Source organism: Tursiops truncatus, chromosome 19 (assembly GCF_011762595.2).
Source record: "Tursiops truncatus isolate mTurTru1 chromosome 19, mTurTru1.mat.Y, whole genome shotgun sequence".
NCBI lineage: Eukaryota > Metazoa > Chordata > Mammalia > Artiodactyla > Delphinidae > Tursiops > Tursiops truncatus.
This window is the reverse complement of record NC_047052.1, coordinates 26,756,447-26,772,691: the sequence shown is the minus strand read 5'-3', so window position 1 is coordinate 26,772,691 and position 16,245 is coordinate 26,756,447. Positions and strand designations below refer to the sequence as shown.

General features: G+C 42.5%; 1 protein-coding gene across 3 annotated transcripts in view; it reads right to left on the bottom strand.

Moving 5' to 3' along the window:
* Positions 1-594: 594 nt before the first annotated feature.
* CSNK2A2 (casein kinase 2 alpha 2) overlaps positions 595-16,245 on the bottom strand; it is a 38,774-nt gene continuing 23,123 nt past the window's right edge. Inside the window, exons 6-12 of one of the 3 annotated variants that reach the window (XM_033846328.2) lie at positions 12,035-12,118; positions 11,114-11,224; positions 10,176-10,277; positions 9,203-9,303; positions 8,226-8,374; positions 6,707-6,800; positions 595-1,038 (exon numbers count right to left, since the gene is read on the bottom strand). In XM_033846328.2, the coding sequence (XP_033702219.1) occupies positions 6,724-6,800; positions 8,226-8,374; positions 9,203-9,303; positions 10,176-10,277; positions 11,114-11,224; positions 12,035-12,118 (624 nt within the window). In that variant the 3' untranslated portion in view covers positions 595-1,038; positions 6,707-6,723. Of the gene's footprint in view, positions 1,039-2,244; positions 6,801-8,225; positions 8,375-9,202; positions 9,304-10,175; positions 10,278-11,113; positions 11,225-12,034; positions 12,119-16,245 lie in introns of those variants that run through there. The other 2 variants (XM_033846329.2, XM_033846330.2) reach the window with 2 other exon arrangements.

Below are 16,245 nucleotides of genomic sequence, written 5' to 3'. Positions count from 1 at the left end.
TTCTATTCCACCTTCTTTCACCTGTGAGTGGGCTGCTTCTCCTCCCATTCACGGGAGCTTCGGGATAATCTGAACCCCAGACCCAACCCCTTCCCCTGCCTCGGGGCAGCAGACTCAACCAGCCTCCAAGGTAAGATGCTTTTTCGGAAGGGGGCGTGGCGGGGTGGTGAGCAGTATTGGGAGGTGGAATGGAACACGGTGATGCGCAAAGGGAAAGCGAAGAATGGGCTAAGGCAGCTTCCTGAGTTCACTAGAGGTGACATTTACCTACCACGTAAATGTCTGGTTGACTCACCTGCTTTGGAAGGAGGGGTCCAGGGAGACGGACGCGTTCAAGGCGAGGCCGAGGCCTGGCTTTCCTGGCTCGCCAAGTCTGCTGGAATCACCTGGGGTCCCCCACTGCCAGGACTGGTTCACATACCTCTTCAACTTCTCATCTCTGTCAAGAGCATGCTGGAAATGGCCCTCCTCACCTCTGGGACTGGCCCTCTTCCCTCTGGCTAGAACCTGGCTCAAATGCCCTTCTCTCTCTCCGTCCTCTGTGGCCACAGGTCTTGTTTAATGGCCCCTTCCGCACTGAAAACTCTCCATACATTTCTTTTAAAACCTTTTATTCAATAATATATACTTTTAAAATTATAATATGTAACCGCCCATCATGCCATATACGCCCCGTGCCCCCACTGGAGTCTGTGGTCAGGTAGTTAACATGGTCTGCTGGAAAAAACAGGCGGCCACGGGGACGAGCCAGGGGCGCGGGGGAGCAACAGTAACCACCATTTCGCATACCCTTCACATTTCCCATGCTTTCTGGGTCAGGAGGAAGTCAACAGGAAGCCAAAGGCGTGTGAACCTTTTACATTCAGAAGTGAGGTTTGATATATGGTGGTGGGCTGCCCTTCGGTTGGTCTAGTTCGTGCTCGCCAAACCTGCCACCGTTTTGTGTCTGCTCACGGAACGTGATCTCTCTACACACGTTAAGACGTTTGATTTGGTTCTTGTTCTGCTTATGGAAAAGTGGGAGGAACCGCAACAGACCTGGGGAGAGAGATGGGAGGAGGGGAAAGATGGCATTAATCATTCTGACCCGGAGTGAGGACAGGCCTCCACTGGCATGTGGCTCCCTTCTCTTGGGGAGCACTGGGAATGGTATACAAGCCTGACTTTCCCACGGCACTTCGTGGAAAACCAAGTAAGAACTGACCGGTTTCAGGTTTCAAATAGCACCCTTTTTCTTCCTCTTCTGATCACCACTCACAGAGGCAGTCTTGGTCCCAGCCTTACTGTGACCGAGTCCCTCCCCTTTTCTCGGGTCCAGGACGCTAATCTAGAAGCACCAAAGCCTCTTGTCTATTCTGTGTAAGCCAAGCTACAGGTTCAGCAGCCCAGCTCCAGATACCCATCAGACCTGAACCAACTTACTTATGTCTTGGGACCAAGAATCAGATGACTGGATTTACAGAGGGAAAGGGCCCAGTTCACTAATAAAGAGCAAAAATGGAGCTCAAATATTTTTAACTCCCCCCTGGAAGGAGCTGTCTGGCATGGCCTGAAAACCTCGTTCCTCCTTCCATGTCCAGCACAGCGGAGTGGGTTGTGAGATTCCAGCAGAACTCTAGAAGCAGCAGCTCAGAACGGTGCCACAGCAGGGTACCGAGAGAAAGGACAATGTATCTGGGAAGCTGTCACACAGAAACATTTCATGACCCAAACTTTCTTTGGGTACGGGAAGGGTTCTACGCTTAGTATTTGAGAAAGGCTGCATGGTACGTAAGGTTAGAAATGACTCTTCAGCAGATGATTTTCAAGCATCCCACTCCACAGAGGGATCAGCGAGAAGCAAGCGCACTGATGAAAGACTCCACCATCTGCCAAACAATGGCGTGTGCCCACTTGTGTTGCAAGAAATGGGGCTGGGGAGAGGTTTTCATAAGTGCAGAACACGCTCCCACAAGGTAAAGTTGTGCAATGAAATGGTCAATCCCAAGCAGGATTGGCAGGTTCTGAGTGACACAGTTCAGAAGCAAGTACCAAGAAACAATCCCCACACCACCCTAGTCCCACCACTTCTGCTAAAGTCAAGTCTTCACACCAAGGTGATTAACTGCAACCACCCGCCCACACAACTTCACAGTTCAAGGTTTATTCCTCCTCTCCCCCAAGAGACAGGAAATACAAGTTTAAGGTCCTCATAGCAGTGGCTTGTCTCCCACTTGGGAAGGCTGGTGATTCTCAACATGCTGGTGATTATCAACATTTTTATTTATGAAAACAGGATTTAACATGGCATTTTTCTTTCCTCTAAAGGGCAGCAGCACATAAATCATACATCAGTCATCCAGTGATACAAAGAGGTGGTCAATTGTGTCTGAAGTAGTCATTAGTAAAGGATCACAACCCAGGCAGTGTTGCTTTTCTGCAAACAGAAGAAAATAGTCGGCTCCATGTTTCTTGAAGACTTATCCAAGCTTTCCACTGGGTGTCAAGATTTCTGTCCCAACCTCTTAGTCACCATTTACAGCAAGAAAAGCCAGCAAGTGAAAAACTGTTAATTTATTGATTCAATGAATTTTTTAAAAAAAAAAACAATCCCCAATACATGCAGTTCAGGATTAAGTATCACATTTGTAGCACATTGTTGATTCTCTACACAAAAGTATGCATCCCCTGTATAATCCCATAACATCACTTCCCCCTGCCTCTACAATACCTGGTTGGGGTCATTTTCACTGACACATCCACATAGCTCCAAAGCATATGTTATTACTGGTTTTCTTAAGCCAGATGTTTCCTCGCCACCTCCCCTCCCCTCATCCCCACCCTGGGGTTAGTTTTAATGGCAAGATGTCACTCAGTCTTAGATTTATTAAGCTCACTGACAAACTTTGGCTTCTTGTGTGCTCATATGGACCCTGCTTTTGCTTTCGGGTTTGTATCTCAATGGCCTTGACTCTGATCAGTTACTATCCACTCCTGTTAATTTGTAGGAGGGAAGATTGCTTTTTCCTGTGAGTGCTCATGCAGTAACACAGGTTCCTAAACGAATCATTAATCTGAACTGGCATTAAAGGAGACTGTCAACGGGGCTCTCTCAGATCCATTTCAATGCATATGTAAAAATTCTTCCAATTGTTTGTGTCCCAAAATAATTTTGCTTCCATCCTCATCAAAGCAGCACCTGGGAGAAGCTAAGTCATTTCCCTGAGTAGACGCAGACTGAGATCCACGGCCATGGGCTGGCTCTCTCTGGGACTCAGCATCTGCCTCAAGAGCACCACCTTGCAGTCCCACTGGAACCAATCCTGGGGGCGTTCCAGAACTCAGGGCACGTTCCAGAACTTGAACTTTGTGCTCCCTTGCTTTCTTCCCTCAAGAAGTCATGTTCCCCCACCTCAAGATCTACCTTTCAACTGTTTTTACTGATTCCCTTTCTTCTTTTAACAGCCCCCTCTCCTGTCCTCTCTCCCTGCCCCCAAGGATTATAAGCTCTTCCGTCTCCTCTAATCAATCAGTTGGAAAGCACCTTCCTTCTTTGCAAGGGAATACATATGCTTTGAGCCTCGTGAGTACCAATGTGCTGGAGAATGCCTGTGAGGAGACCCAGCAGAGTGACTGATGTTCACGTGCCTCACAGAACTGGCTCTGGCACTCCTCTAAGTGGTAAGATGACCCGGGAATGCTTGGTCTGCGTTATACACTCATTGGCTTCTCCCACCTGGTCACTTACCACGGGGCTAGGATAGGACAGGGGCAGGCCAGATGATAGGATCACGGGGAGAGTGAACTGCAAGCAAACCTGATGAAAATATTCGCACTTCATCAGTTCTGCTCTCGCCATGGGATTTCTCAGCTGAAGCAAAACCTTGCAGTTATGCTCACCTGTGGCCAATAACCTCTGATACACCAATCTGTATTTGGCACGGGAACCTTCCGTTCTCACCATACTGGGTCTATGTTCTTGAACACAGGCAGTACCTGAGATGACAGTGTAACACTACCCTGTTCCCCACATTTTTTTGCTTTTCTTTAGGAAATAATAGGTCCTTATCATAGGCACTTTTAACCTGTTACAAGGTAATGAAGCAAACAAAATGTCTAATGAAAATTACTGAGATGAATTTAAGAAATAATATGCTAACCGAAAAGGAAATTGGGTGGGTAAATCTACCACAGCTTTGTCTAAATATAAGATTAGACTCACTCACACACACGCACGCTCTCATCCCTCTTTTGGAACTCTCCAAGACTGCCTCCTAACCCAGGTAAATACTCTAAAATCTCAGGGGAGCTAGGTCCATCTGGACACAAAATGGTTTTGGAGATAGGTAAAAGAGGAAAGGTCTGGACGAGACTCAGTTCAGTTTGGGAAAGAACCACCCACAGTCAGTCAGCCAGAAGTTGGGTGTCAAGAACAGACTCAGAAAGGAGCATTTTAAACTCAGTTATTCTGTATGTCTAAGGCATGAAGAGAGGTAAAAAGTATAGGTGGTGGAAAAGTAAACTGTACGCATAAAATGGAAGAATTACTCCTTTGCCAAGCTGCAGTCACAGAACCCAAGGACAGGCAGGTGAGCTGTTTTTGCACCTACTACATCATGACCAGAGGAGAGACAGAAGTCAGTCACCTGACTCTTCTCCAGCTGCTTTTACTGCCTCTGGGGAGACCCAAGAGAAAGAAACGGGGTTACTACTTCACCAAGACCCTCCAGTAGGCTTCCTCTGCCTGGTCCAGACCGGCAATTTAAAAAAAAAAAAAAAAAAAAGAAGGGTGGGGGGAGGGAATGGGTGACAAAGGAGGAAATGGGTGGGGCAGGAAAGACACACAGTGGCACATCTCCCTGATAAATAATAACCAACAGTTCGGTGTTGCCTAGAAGGGCACATTAGAAGGCTTTTGATAATCCCAAACACTGAGTTTTGCTGCCTGACATATCAATATAGGTTCACTCAAGAGCTCCTGTCTTGTTTTTGATTTTCAGGTAGAACAAATGTATACATTAATATACAGAATGTGCAATGAAGGCAGGTAGCATTGGTATGAGAACCTTAACTGAATGCATTTCCTGGCTTTGGGATCTTGTTTTATTTGAAGTTCCCACTGACCAAACAACAAAAATAGAATCTATATTTAGAGATAGGACCCGCTACCAATACCAATACGATTTTATTGGGATATGGAATGTAAACAGATGTTTTCAAACACCCTAACCTTATAAAAATGTACGGCATTATTAAATAGTAATAAAGGAGTCCTGAAGTGTGATGTGGTGGTAGACACCTTGAGCTCCAGCCTAGTGTGAGAGGTCCCCACAGCTGTAGCACGGCCCTGCAGCTGGGGTCAGGGGACTGCTTGCAAACCATGTTGATGACAAGTCCCCAGAGTGATATCAGCTCTATTTTTTTAAATTTTCTTAAACAAAATATAGCTTCCTTTGCTAACGTGAAGGCTAGCACAATGGATCCCAAGCTTTGATACCTGCCCCAGCAGCTCCACTCCTTTCCCCAAGCCCCTCGTATGCTACTCTCTCCGGTCGCTCGGGTTATCGGTGGGTGGCCCTGCCCACACAACTCCAGTCCCTGCACGTGAGAAAGACTTCTCTCTGCCAACACATTCATGTATTACCTATCAGAGCTTAAAAACGCAGATTACCCTGATTACAGAGGGAAACTGTTTCTCATGGGGATAAAAAGGGGTAAAGCATGGGAGGGGAATACTTGTTTTTATCTCACCCAATCCATCTTTCCTGAATAAATTCTAATAAGGATGCTTTTCTTTCTCCCTCCCTGACCTCCCTGAAGACTGACTTTCCAGCTTTAGTTATGGTTGTGAACAAAAAGTCTTTGTTTCAGAGACGTGCGTTAAAATAGGTGCACACACAGGGATGTGCTGGGAAATGAAGTTTTCCTTAAGAGGCTGGAAAAAAAAGCTACATGAAAAAAATAGCAACAAGATTTTATGGTTAGGCAGATCAACGAAGGTTACACTGAGCTCCAAGTTATGCACTTAGCATCCAACTCTTGATGAGACAGATGGACCTGTCCATGGCATCAGAAGGTTTAAAGTGATGCCTCCTGACATCAAAGGGGACTCCTGTGAGAGTGACTGCAGTTTGCTCCCAAATGAATCACTTAGAAGAAAACTGCAGGGATGAGGTACATTTCCCAGAGAGCTCATGTCATTAAAAAAAAAAAAAATACATAAAACATGAATTTGTAAAAGAGCTTAGAAAAAAAATACTGTCACTGTTTTAGTATCTCCTTTTCGTGAATGAGGCTGGTGTGTCACTATAGACTGCTGACATTTTGCTAAAACTTGAGCCTGAATCTCACCAAAGGAAACCCAGACCACAGTGGAATAGATAGGAAGTCAGATATTCAGAGCTTGTTGACTTGAACAGGTTAATTCAACAGTGGTCTCCTGTTAAATAAAGGTAAATGTACAACAACTCTGAGTCTCTCATCTCCCATGCATTCCAAAGGGAAAGTCCCCTCAGATACCCAACTATGTGCATCGTCAGGCTGCCAAACAGCAGTTCCCTGTAGACTAGTGCTGGGGAGTTTCTTTCTTTTTGACAGACTTTTAGGTCTTTACTCTTCTTTGCGTTTAGAAGGAATGGCTAGAATTTCTTTTTATCACACTGTAGTTTTCCTTCAAGGTTTGTGTTTGGTTGGTTGGTTTTATTGGCAAGCATCAATGCCGCATTACCCGTCGCTTTCCAGTCTTCATCGGGCCGCCGTGAGACCACTGGAAAGTACAGCATTATCTGCACAAGGCTGGGACTGCTCCTTCACCACGGGGTCTGCAAGGAAACAGGAGGACAGTCAGCAGAGGCAGGGCTGGCCAGTGCCAGGGGAGAACACCATAACAGACCCAACCTTCTTCCACAGTGACATAGACACAGGCTACCAGGAAGTCAGGGTCAGGAGGGCAACCAAAATTACAGACACTGAGGAACGATCAGGGGGAAATGCTCTCACAATCAACTTGTATACCTCTTCAGAGTACAAGTTCAACTGCTAAGACTCAGGAAAAAGAGAGGCACAGAAACACCCATTTCCCACTGTTCAAAATTTCTACTGATTTTCTTATGTGTTGTTCTTCCTTGAATACTAACATCATATCCAACTCCCATTTCTTCAAAGTATGTGCAATAGATAGTAAACACTTTGGAGGAAAGGGTGAATAAAAAGAGCTACTAGAAGAACTATCGATTTTAAGCAACAGTGTAAAAATTTTTTTATAGAAGTATAGTATGTATTCAGAAAAGTAGACAGATCATGATTTGCATAATATAAACATCAGTGTTCTTAATTCAGTCAAACTCAGAGTGTAAAAATAGCTTTCTGTGACAGAAAGACAACCATTTACACTTGTCTGAGGTCTGGAAGAATGAAGGGTAACACCTTTTAAATCTGCTGTCTACTAATGCTTATGGGTTACCAGGCTCAAGACCACAGAGCAATGTATTCTTCAGGCAAGATTTAGTTAATTTCCAGAGAGGAAAAAAAGGAGAAGGAAAGAGCATATTGGTCAAGCAAGAGGTAGGCTGAAAGTTCTCATCTCACTTCAGACAGAAAATTGAGACAGATCACTTAACCTCCCTCACTCTCAGTCTCCTCTGTGACTGGTCTAAATGACGTCACACTGCCTTTAATGAGAGGAGAGTCTGGGACATACTTTATCAGTGGGGAGAACCATACGCATGCAGACCGATAAGCAAGTGCATAAACTGAATATACACACATACTTTAAAGTGAGACCTAGGAAGTCTGTAATTCAGACAGGATTTTAGCGAGGTCCTGCCATACCTGCTTTCCTTTCCTCAAATTCCTTGTATTTATTTATCTTATTTCCTTCTTTAAAAATATGCTATGGTCACCTTACTACTTTCAACAAATCACTTTTTTTTTGAGGCGGAAAAAAAAATCTTTGATTAGGTTTCCACACAAATGTATATATTTGAAAACAAAACTTTAGATACTTGTCATCTATCAACTCAGGGTCATAGGCAATGGTCATACAGATCAGACTCAAGGGAACTACAGCGAACAAGCAAACACCTTTGGGCAACTAGAAACAGATCTGCAGAGCTGTTTCAAGAGTCAAACTAATGAGGCCAAATCCCAAGCATGATTCATCCAAATACCCAGAATTCTCTTGTCAGGCCTCAAAGATAAAGAGTAGAAGAATTTCCCTTTGACAGATCAGGTCCCTGGAAACTCACAGAAGTATGGGTGCTCCATGGCCTCTTTGGCAGTCAGTCTCTGTTGATGGTCATATCGCAGAAGTTTGTCCAGAAGATCTAGGGCCTCAGGGCTGACGAGGTGTCTGTTCTCACTATGGATAAAATTTTCCCAGCGTTTCCGTGAATGTCTGAGAAGAAAAGGAAAGCATTGGTATTCTGAGATTAAATTCAACAAGAATTCTTACATATTAGGGTTAAAGCCAACAAAGTCTTAGAACACTGTGTTGATTACAAGCTCATTAAATCTCATTCTTAATGTTACCTGTCCCCCCCCCATAGTTATGATCACAGCATCCTCAAACAAAACAGTGCTCTGTGACTGATACATAGAATTAATTGTAATGTCTGCATCTGATTTAAACTTTGTAGAACCTTTCTAGATAGTTTTTTATGCCCCAGACTTTTAGTCAATTCTGGGTGAGGCACGGAGGTAGCTGAGTAATCTTTATTGTTCAGCAGATATATTTAAAGAGCTAGCTTCAGAAACATGGAGGTTCCATAAAATTACTGTCTGAAAATTGTCAACACAACATCTACGTTTCAACACTATTGTACTGTATCTGAAAATATGCCTTAAAATTTGCTCCCTTACAGAAAATCCATTACACAGAACAAGAAGAAACTACAAATCTCTTACTGAAAGAAGAATCACAGCTTTCTAAGATTTTCCATTAAAATAAGCCATATGCTATTCCAGAAAGTTTTCTGTAGCATGATTTTGTCTTCCATCTTCTATTGATAAACAGGCTATCTCTTAGAGAAGTAAAATGATTAGAAGACACATGTAAACAATGCCCAAATTTCTCAAGTTAAAAAATATATATGGGGAAAAAAAAGAATATTTCAATTCTGATATAATTAGAAAGGAGAAAGAGCTTTAGAAAGTGATTTCAGCTAACCTTTTCACTTCTGAATTGGGTAAATTAAGACCCTCTTTCTTTCTCTCTCTTACTTACTGTCCCAGGATATCGTTGAAGTGTGGATCTAGGTCTATGTGATACTTCTTCAGATACCCATACAGCTCATCTGTACCCAGAACCTTGGCAATGCGAACAAGCTGAAACACAAAACAAACTGACCAAATTACTGAGCACAGCCCGCGGGGATGCTGGACCAAAGAATTAGGAGACTTCCACATCACTAAATTTCCAGGGAACAGATACGGATCTGAGCCCGGGGCGGACAGGCAGCAGACTCACAGATATGAAGTTCACATGAATGCAAATTTCCAAAATGCCTTTAAAATGATAACACAACTTATGACAATAATATTCTAGAGGCTGATGATTATGGGAACATAAAACCTAATGATTAGAATCTTTTTTTTTTAAATAAATAAATTTATTTATTTATTATTTATTTTTGGCTGCGTTGGGTCTTTGTCGCTGTGCTCGGGCTTTCTCTAGTTGCGGCGAGCGGGGGCTACTCTTCATTGCAGTGCGTGAGCTTCTCATTGTGGTGGCTTCTCTTGTTGCGGAGCACGGGCTCTAGGCACGTGGGCTTCAGTAGTTGTGGCTCTCGGGCTCTAGACCACAGGCTCAGTAGTTGTGGCGCATGGGCTTAGCTGCTCCACAGCATTTGGGATCTTCCCGGACCAGGGCTAAAACCCGTGTCCCCTGAATTGGCAGGCGAATTCTTAACCACTGCACCACCAGTGAAGTCCCTAATGACTAGAATCTTGTTTTATTAGACAAGGAGGTACCTGACTTCCTCATAGACACAATTTGGAAGTTGGGCAGAACACAGCACACTACCTGTCTCTATCTTTGGGGACCACAGACAAGATTTTGTGAAACTCTTTACCCTGAAGAAAAGCTTATATGCAGATACTGGATGATATTTAGTGGCTCAACAACAGCATCCCTATCGAGATGCTATTTTCTTGGCATCTGCCTCCAAATGGATAGGAGCCAGATGATGTTTGCTTACCTGGTCATAGTTATCCTGTCCATGAAAGAAGGGCTCCTTTCGAAAGATCATGCTCGCTAACATACAGCCCAAACTCCACATATCCAGGCTATAATCATACATCTGAGGAAATAAAGACAACCGTCAGTCAAGGGTGTTACAGATGTCATTTTTCTGATCTGAGTTTCTAGGTTTCTAGTCTTTAGTTGACCTCTTCAGATATTTTAAAATTCAAAGCCAAAAAAAAAAAAAGTAGCTGAGAAAAGTCCATAATTATCATTTTGGGGTAGAATAAAGACTGGATTTTATTTTATTTTATTTTATTTATTTATTGGCTGCATTGGGTCTTCGTTGCTGTGTGCGGACTTTCTCTAGCTGCAGCGAGTTGGGGCTACTCTTCGTTTTCATACGTGGGCCTCTCACTGTGGTGGCTTCTCTTGTTGCGGAGCATAGGCTCTAGGTGCGCGGGCTTCAGTAGTTGTGGCATGTGGGCTCAGTAGTTGTGGCTCATGAGCTCTAGAGCGCAGGCTCAGTGGTTGTGGCACACGGGCTTAGTTGCTTCGCGGCATGTGGGATCTTCGTGGACCAGGGATGGAACCCTTGTCTCCTGCATTGGCAGGTGGATTCTTAACCACTGTGCCACCAGGGAAGTCCCAAGTCTAACTTCTTCAGCCAGGTGACAGATTCCTGGGAATGGTACCCAAAAGGTGGCAAACCTTTTCCCCAAAAGTAGTGAGGTCGTGGATGGAATGTAGGCCCAGTTCTGTAGCTGTTTTTTCCTAAACTGTCTCCCCGGGAACCAAGATCATTTACAATGATCCTGGATACATACCTTTTGTATCCAAGACTGGCTTTTAAATGTATCCAAATTGACTAAATAAAAACCAGGAAAAAGAAAAAGCCAAGAAAAGCCCTAGCAAAGGTAAAAAGAACCCAGAGGTGCTTCACTAACATTTTACCTGATAGTCCACAAGGAGCTCTGGTCCCTTGAAGTACCTGGAGGCTACGCGGACATTGTACTCCTGGGCGGGATGATAAAATTCCGCCAGACCCCAGTCTATCAGTCGCAGCTATAAATACGACAGAAATAAAACATGTGAAAGGAGTGTCTCCAGATGCCTGTGTCTTACAACAAGGCCACATCTAATTAATAACAATTATTTGCCCACATAAAAAATGTTAGCAAGTGCACTGGCTAAAAAGATACACTTTTCAGCAACTGCTAAGAGGTCATTTCTAGAGCAGAGCACTTGGAATCTTATTTGCTTTTTCTTTTTTAAAATTTAAATTATCCTGGCTTATCATTCTCTCTAGATCAATAAAGCTTAAGCTTGTCTTCTGCCTCCATACCAGCTGCATGTGTTAACATACCCCCTCATTACTGACAGCTTTCATTATAAGCTCTAGTCATTAACAGAAAAGGTTGGGGACATGTGCCCCACTCCAGGATTGAAGCATTGCTCTAGCTTTTCATTAATCTAACACTAGCTGATTCATTTACTCACCAGTCAGGGACAATCAGAACTGAGAATAGAAAATAGGAGGGACCCAAGTATACTTTTTAAGGCCAGGCAGGTTGGTCTGAGGGTCATTAAGAAAGGAAGTAAAAATCACCAGCTGTAGTTTCTGTCTTGAGGCCCTCCAGAAAATCATGACCAAAGTAAACAAGTGACTACAGTCAGGGTCAGCTGTCTACTCTTCTTGTGTACTATGCTTATGTGAAGTAGAAACCAACACTGGAGACTAGAGAAATAACAGTATCACAAGTCTGCCAAAGAAAACAGCATGGGTCTTCAGAAACTACCTAGGTACTGGCCAGAGTTTTGATTGGCTCTAAGCCTTCCAATGAAAGGCTTTTCACTGCCTGGCTGCAATGGTACCTTTTTCTGTTGGTGATCTATCATGACATTGTGAGGTTTCACATCCCTGTGCATGATTCCCTTGCTGTGGCAGTAATCCAGAGCCTATTAGATAAGAAAGCACAGAGAAAAGTAAGCAAACCCTCTACCACCCCGCAATGCAAGCATATTCTTTTTATTTTTTTTGATTCTGAAAGCTTTTATTGAGCATTGTCAAATTTGTAAGCTTCATAGGTATGGACATCATATTTATAAATGCCCTTCTGTAAGTGCTACCATAGATGTGAAATTCTTGCCTTTAATATCATCTTTGAAAATGTTAAATTGAGAATTCTGTTAACAGTTTAAGAATTGGCATATTGTATTACTGCAAGAGATCTGATTTTCAGCATCTGCAAGCATATTCTTATTTGTTTGTGACAGCTTGATCTGAATACAGCCTCTCAAGGGGCAGCCTTACTGTCTGTAACAAAAGAGAAAAAACATGCTTCAGAAGGCACCCCTTGCTCTCTGAGCACACTATGCTGGCAGCTGGTAGAAAGGGGGCTGTGGAGAGGACACCAAGGGCTATGATGAAGGTTTCTTAAAAAGTGGGAATGATATACTTCTTTAGGTGCTCCTCTCCTACTTGTAGCTGGTAGCAATAAATCAGCCACCTCGATTTAGAAATCATACATTAATCTGTTGGTCTAATTTGATGAGTTTAAAACCAGATCTAGGAACCACACTGGAGTCACTTCTCTTATGAGTTCAACGACATGAAAAGAGTACACGCGGACATGAAGAATGACATCCAAATATATCTGCAATATGACTTGTCTTTTAGATAAGTGTCCCATGTGGGTTTTCTAGATTAACATATATTCTAATATTAGTATTTTCCTTAAAAATAATCCCTGAGCCAGTTGGTCTTTAAGAATTATGTTATGACTCTACAAGTCAATGATTTTTTAGTAAATTCCTCAAGCTGTGCCACCATTACCACAATTCATTTTTAGAAGTTTTTCATCATCCCAAGAATTTCCCTTAAGCCTGCCTGCAGTCAACCCCCAATCCCATCTACCTCCTACCTCCTTCCTTCCTTCCCCTCTCCTCCCAACCACTGCTCTACTACCACCTGTTGCTATAGATTTGCCTCTTCTGGACAGTCATCAAATGAAATAATACAACACACAGTACTTTATCTTCTTTTGCGCAGCATACTGTTCCTAAGATTCATCCATGTTGCTTTTTTCATTGCTGAGTAGTATTCCATTGTATAAGTATACTAGTTGAAAGACATTTGGTTTGTTTTAACTTTTTGGCTATTGAGACTAATGCTACTTATGAACATTCATGTACAAGTCTTTAAGAGGACGCACATTTTCATTTCTCTTGGGTAGATTCCTACAGGTGAAGTGCTAGGTTGTATGTACGTTTACATTTAAACTTTTAAAGAATCTGCCTAATTGTTTTCCAAAGTGGCGGCACCATTTTACATTACCATCAGCACCATATGAGAGGGTTCCAGTTTCTCTACATTCTTGCTAACACTTGTTATTATCTTTCTGATTACAGCTGTTCTAGTGGGTTTGATGAGGAATATCATTGTGGTTTTGATTTGTATTTCCCTAATGAGTGATCAAGTTGCATATCTCTTCATATACTTTTGGGCTATCTCATATCTTCTTTGGACAAATGTTGATTCAGATCTTTCACCCATTTCTTATTTGGGTTGTTTGTTTTAAACAATATAAAACTTTGCTCCTAAATCTCCCTTTTCTAACACAGTAACTACTTTCATAAATTTCAATGTTGGGCCCTTTGGCTTGTCTTAAAAAGCACTTGAAGCCTACATGAGGCCCATAATATACTCTTTGAATAATGATAGCAACCCATAATCGTATGGTACCTACTATGTGCTTGACACTGAGAGCTCTTGCAAGGTGGAGTTTTCCATGGGACAAGATTAGGGTTTCTCGACGTCAGCACTGTTGACATCTGGGACCAGATAATTCTTTGTTGTGGGGAGTGGTCCTGTGTATTATAGGATGTTTAGCAGAATCCCCAGCCTCCACCCATGAGATGCCAGTAGTGTCCCTCTGACTGTGACAACCAAAAATGGTTCCAGACATTGCCAAATGTCCCCTGAGGGACAAAGTTAACCTGGTGGAAAATCACTGGACTAGACTAGCAAGGGCACTGTACCAGGCATCTCTAAGTGGGAGGGAATATATAATCCAGAGAATGATCCATAGAACCAACAATCCAAGAATAAGCAAACTTTGCTTTCCCCAGACACAAAAGAGTATACAGTGTACAATGCTTTTCATATGAAGGTCAAGAACAGGGAAAACTAAGAGATATGGGAACATATGTATATGTATAACTGATTCACTTTGTTATAAAGCAGAAACTAACACACCATTGTAAAGCAATTATACCCCAATAAAGATGTTAAAAAAAAAAAAAGAACAGGGAAAACTAAACTATGGTGGTAGAGGTGAGAATATAATCTATGCAAGGAGAGAAACAGTCTATTTTTGCACTATATGGTAGCCACCAGCCACATGAGGCCATTGAATGCTTGAAATGTGACTAGTGTGACTAAGGAACTGAATTTTTTATTTTACTTAATTTAAATAGCTACCTCCGGACAGTAGCTACTGTACTGGACAGCATAGTTCTGTGTCAATGTGGGTGAAGGTTTCACACTTAAGTAAAATCAAAAAACTATACCCTTAGGATTTCTTCATTTCATCTATGTAGGTTCTACTTCAATTTAATTTTTCTCTTTGTCTTATTTTATACCAACAGTTGCAGCAAGATTCCACAGTGGCTCTGTGGCAGTGCTGTAGAGAACCATGGCTCCTGAGGACACACCTCCCTAAATCTGAATCAGGAGCTCAGACCTGGTGGGAAGCCTCAGCGAGTCACTGAGCAATCACTCTGCAGCCCTCAGCCTAGTTCCTTCTGCATTTTCTACATTCCACCTACATTTCCTCTCTCCCATCCCCGTTTTTTTTTTTTTTTTTTTTTCTTTTCTATGAGAAAATTTAGCAAGTGTTGATTCTGTTATTTTGCCTGGTCTTTGTCCAAAGGAATAAACTAATTAGGACCACAGTACCTGAGGTGTGAAAAATACCTGAGGAAAGCAGAGGCTGAACAAATACAGTAAGGGAATAAATTCTTTTGCCACTAGTCAGATTCCCTGTGGAGTTATTAACTGCTTTTAAATTCCTTGGGGGAATTATTTCAATTTAAAAATCTGATCGTTTCTGACCATTAAGCATGAAAGAGGTTTTTCAAGTTTCATCTGGGGCTCTGCCTCATTAGCACAAAGTATGACCCACCGCATAGCTGCTACCCCCAGAAGGCAGAGAGGACATCAGACACTGCCATCGGAACGACCAGCCTGTACCACTGCTATGCTGTTACCTGATCTAAGGACAACTGCACTAGGTTATATATCTTACCTTTGGTGTGCTAGTTAACCACAAAATCTTAATACCTTACTTAAAAAAAATAACCAGCTGTGAGATTTGGATTGCTGCTCTCACGGAGTGAATGCCTGGGATTTTCTGAGAAGCCCTAGGAAACAGACTAGCCTGACAGTTCACAGCACTGCAAACCTCTGCCCACCAAGGCCTTCCATTCTAGCCCGGAGGGGATATGAAGAAAGGTAGAAAGGTGTGATAAACCAAGTTCAACTTTCTTCATCTTTCTGATCTTAATGACAAAGACTCATTCGCCATAGGAGTGAATCCACCACCTTGGCTCGAATGATTAGTTTGTGTAAGTGCTTGTAAGAAAACACATTCACTTCACATAAAGCTAGTCCTTCAAATTCCCATTCCTTAAAGCCTAAGCCTTGATTTAACTTGTATTTTCTTCGAGCAGCTGTTCATAATCCCATCAAAACTCCATCCTGACAATTTTCTTCAATAATACCAATACCTTAGACACCTCTATATTCCTATAGAGGTTCTTAAATTGAGACCCATCCATTCCACCCTATAACTTTATGTAATGATGTATATTTTTACATGCATTGGTGGCGCGGGGGGCGGGGTGGGGTTCATAGCTTTCATTAGATTCTTAGTGATCCATGACCCTAAAAAAACACTGTATTCCATTTTACAAACCTTTTTAGAATTCTTTACTTAAGCATTTACCTAACCAAATTAAAAAAGATCATTCCTCTGTCAATCAATAACACTTGAAAATTTCAGTCTCCTAGAAGGTCCACCCGT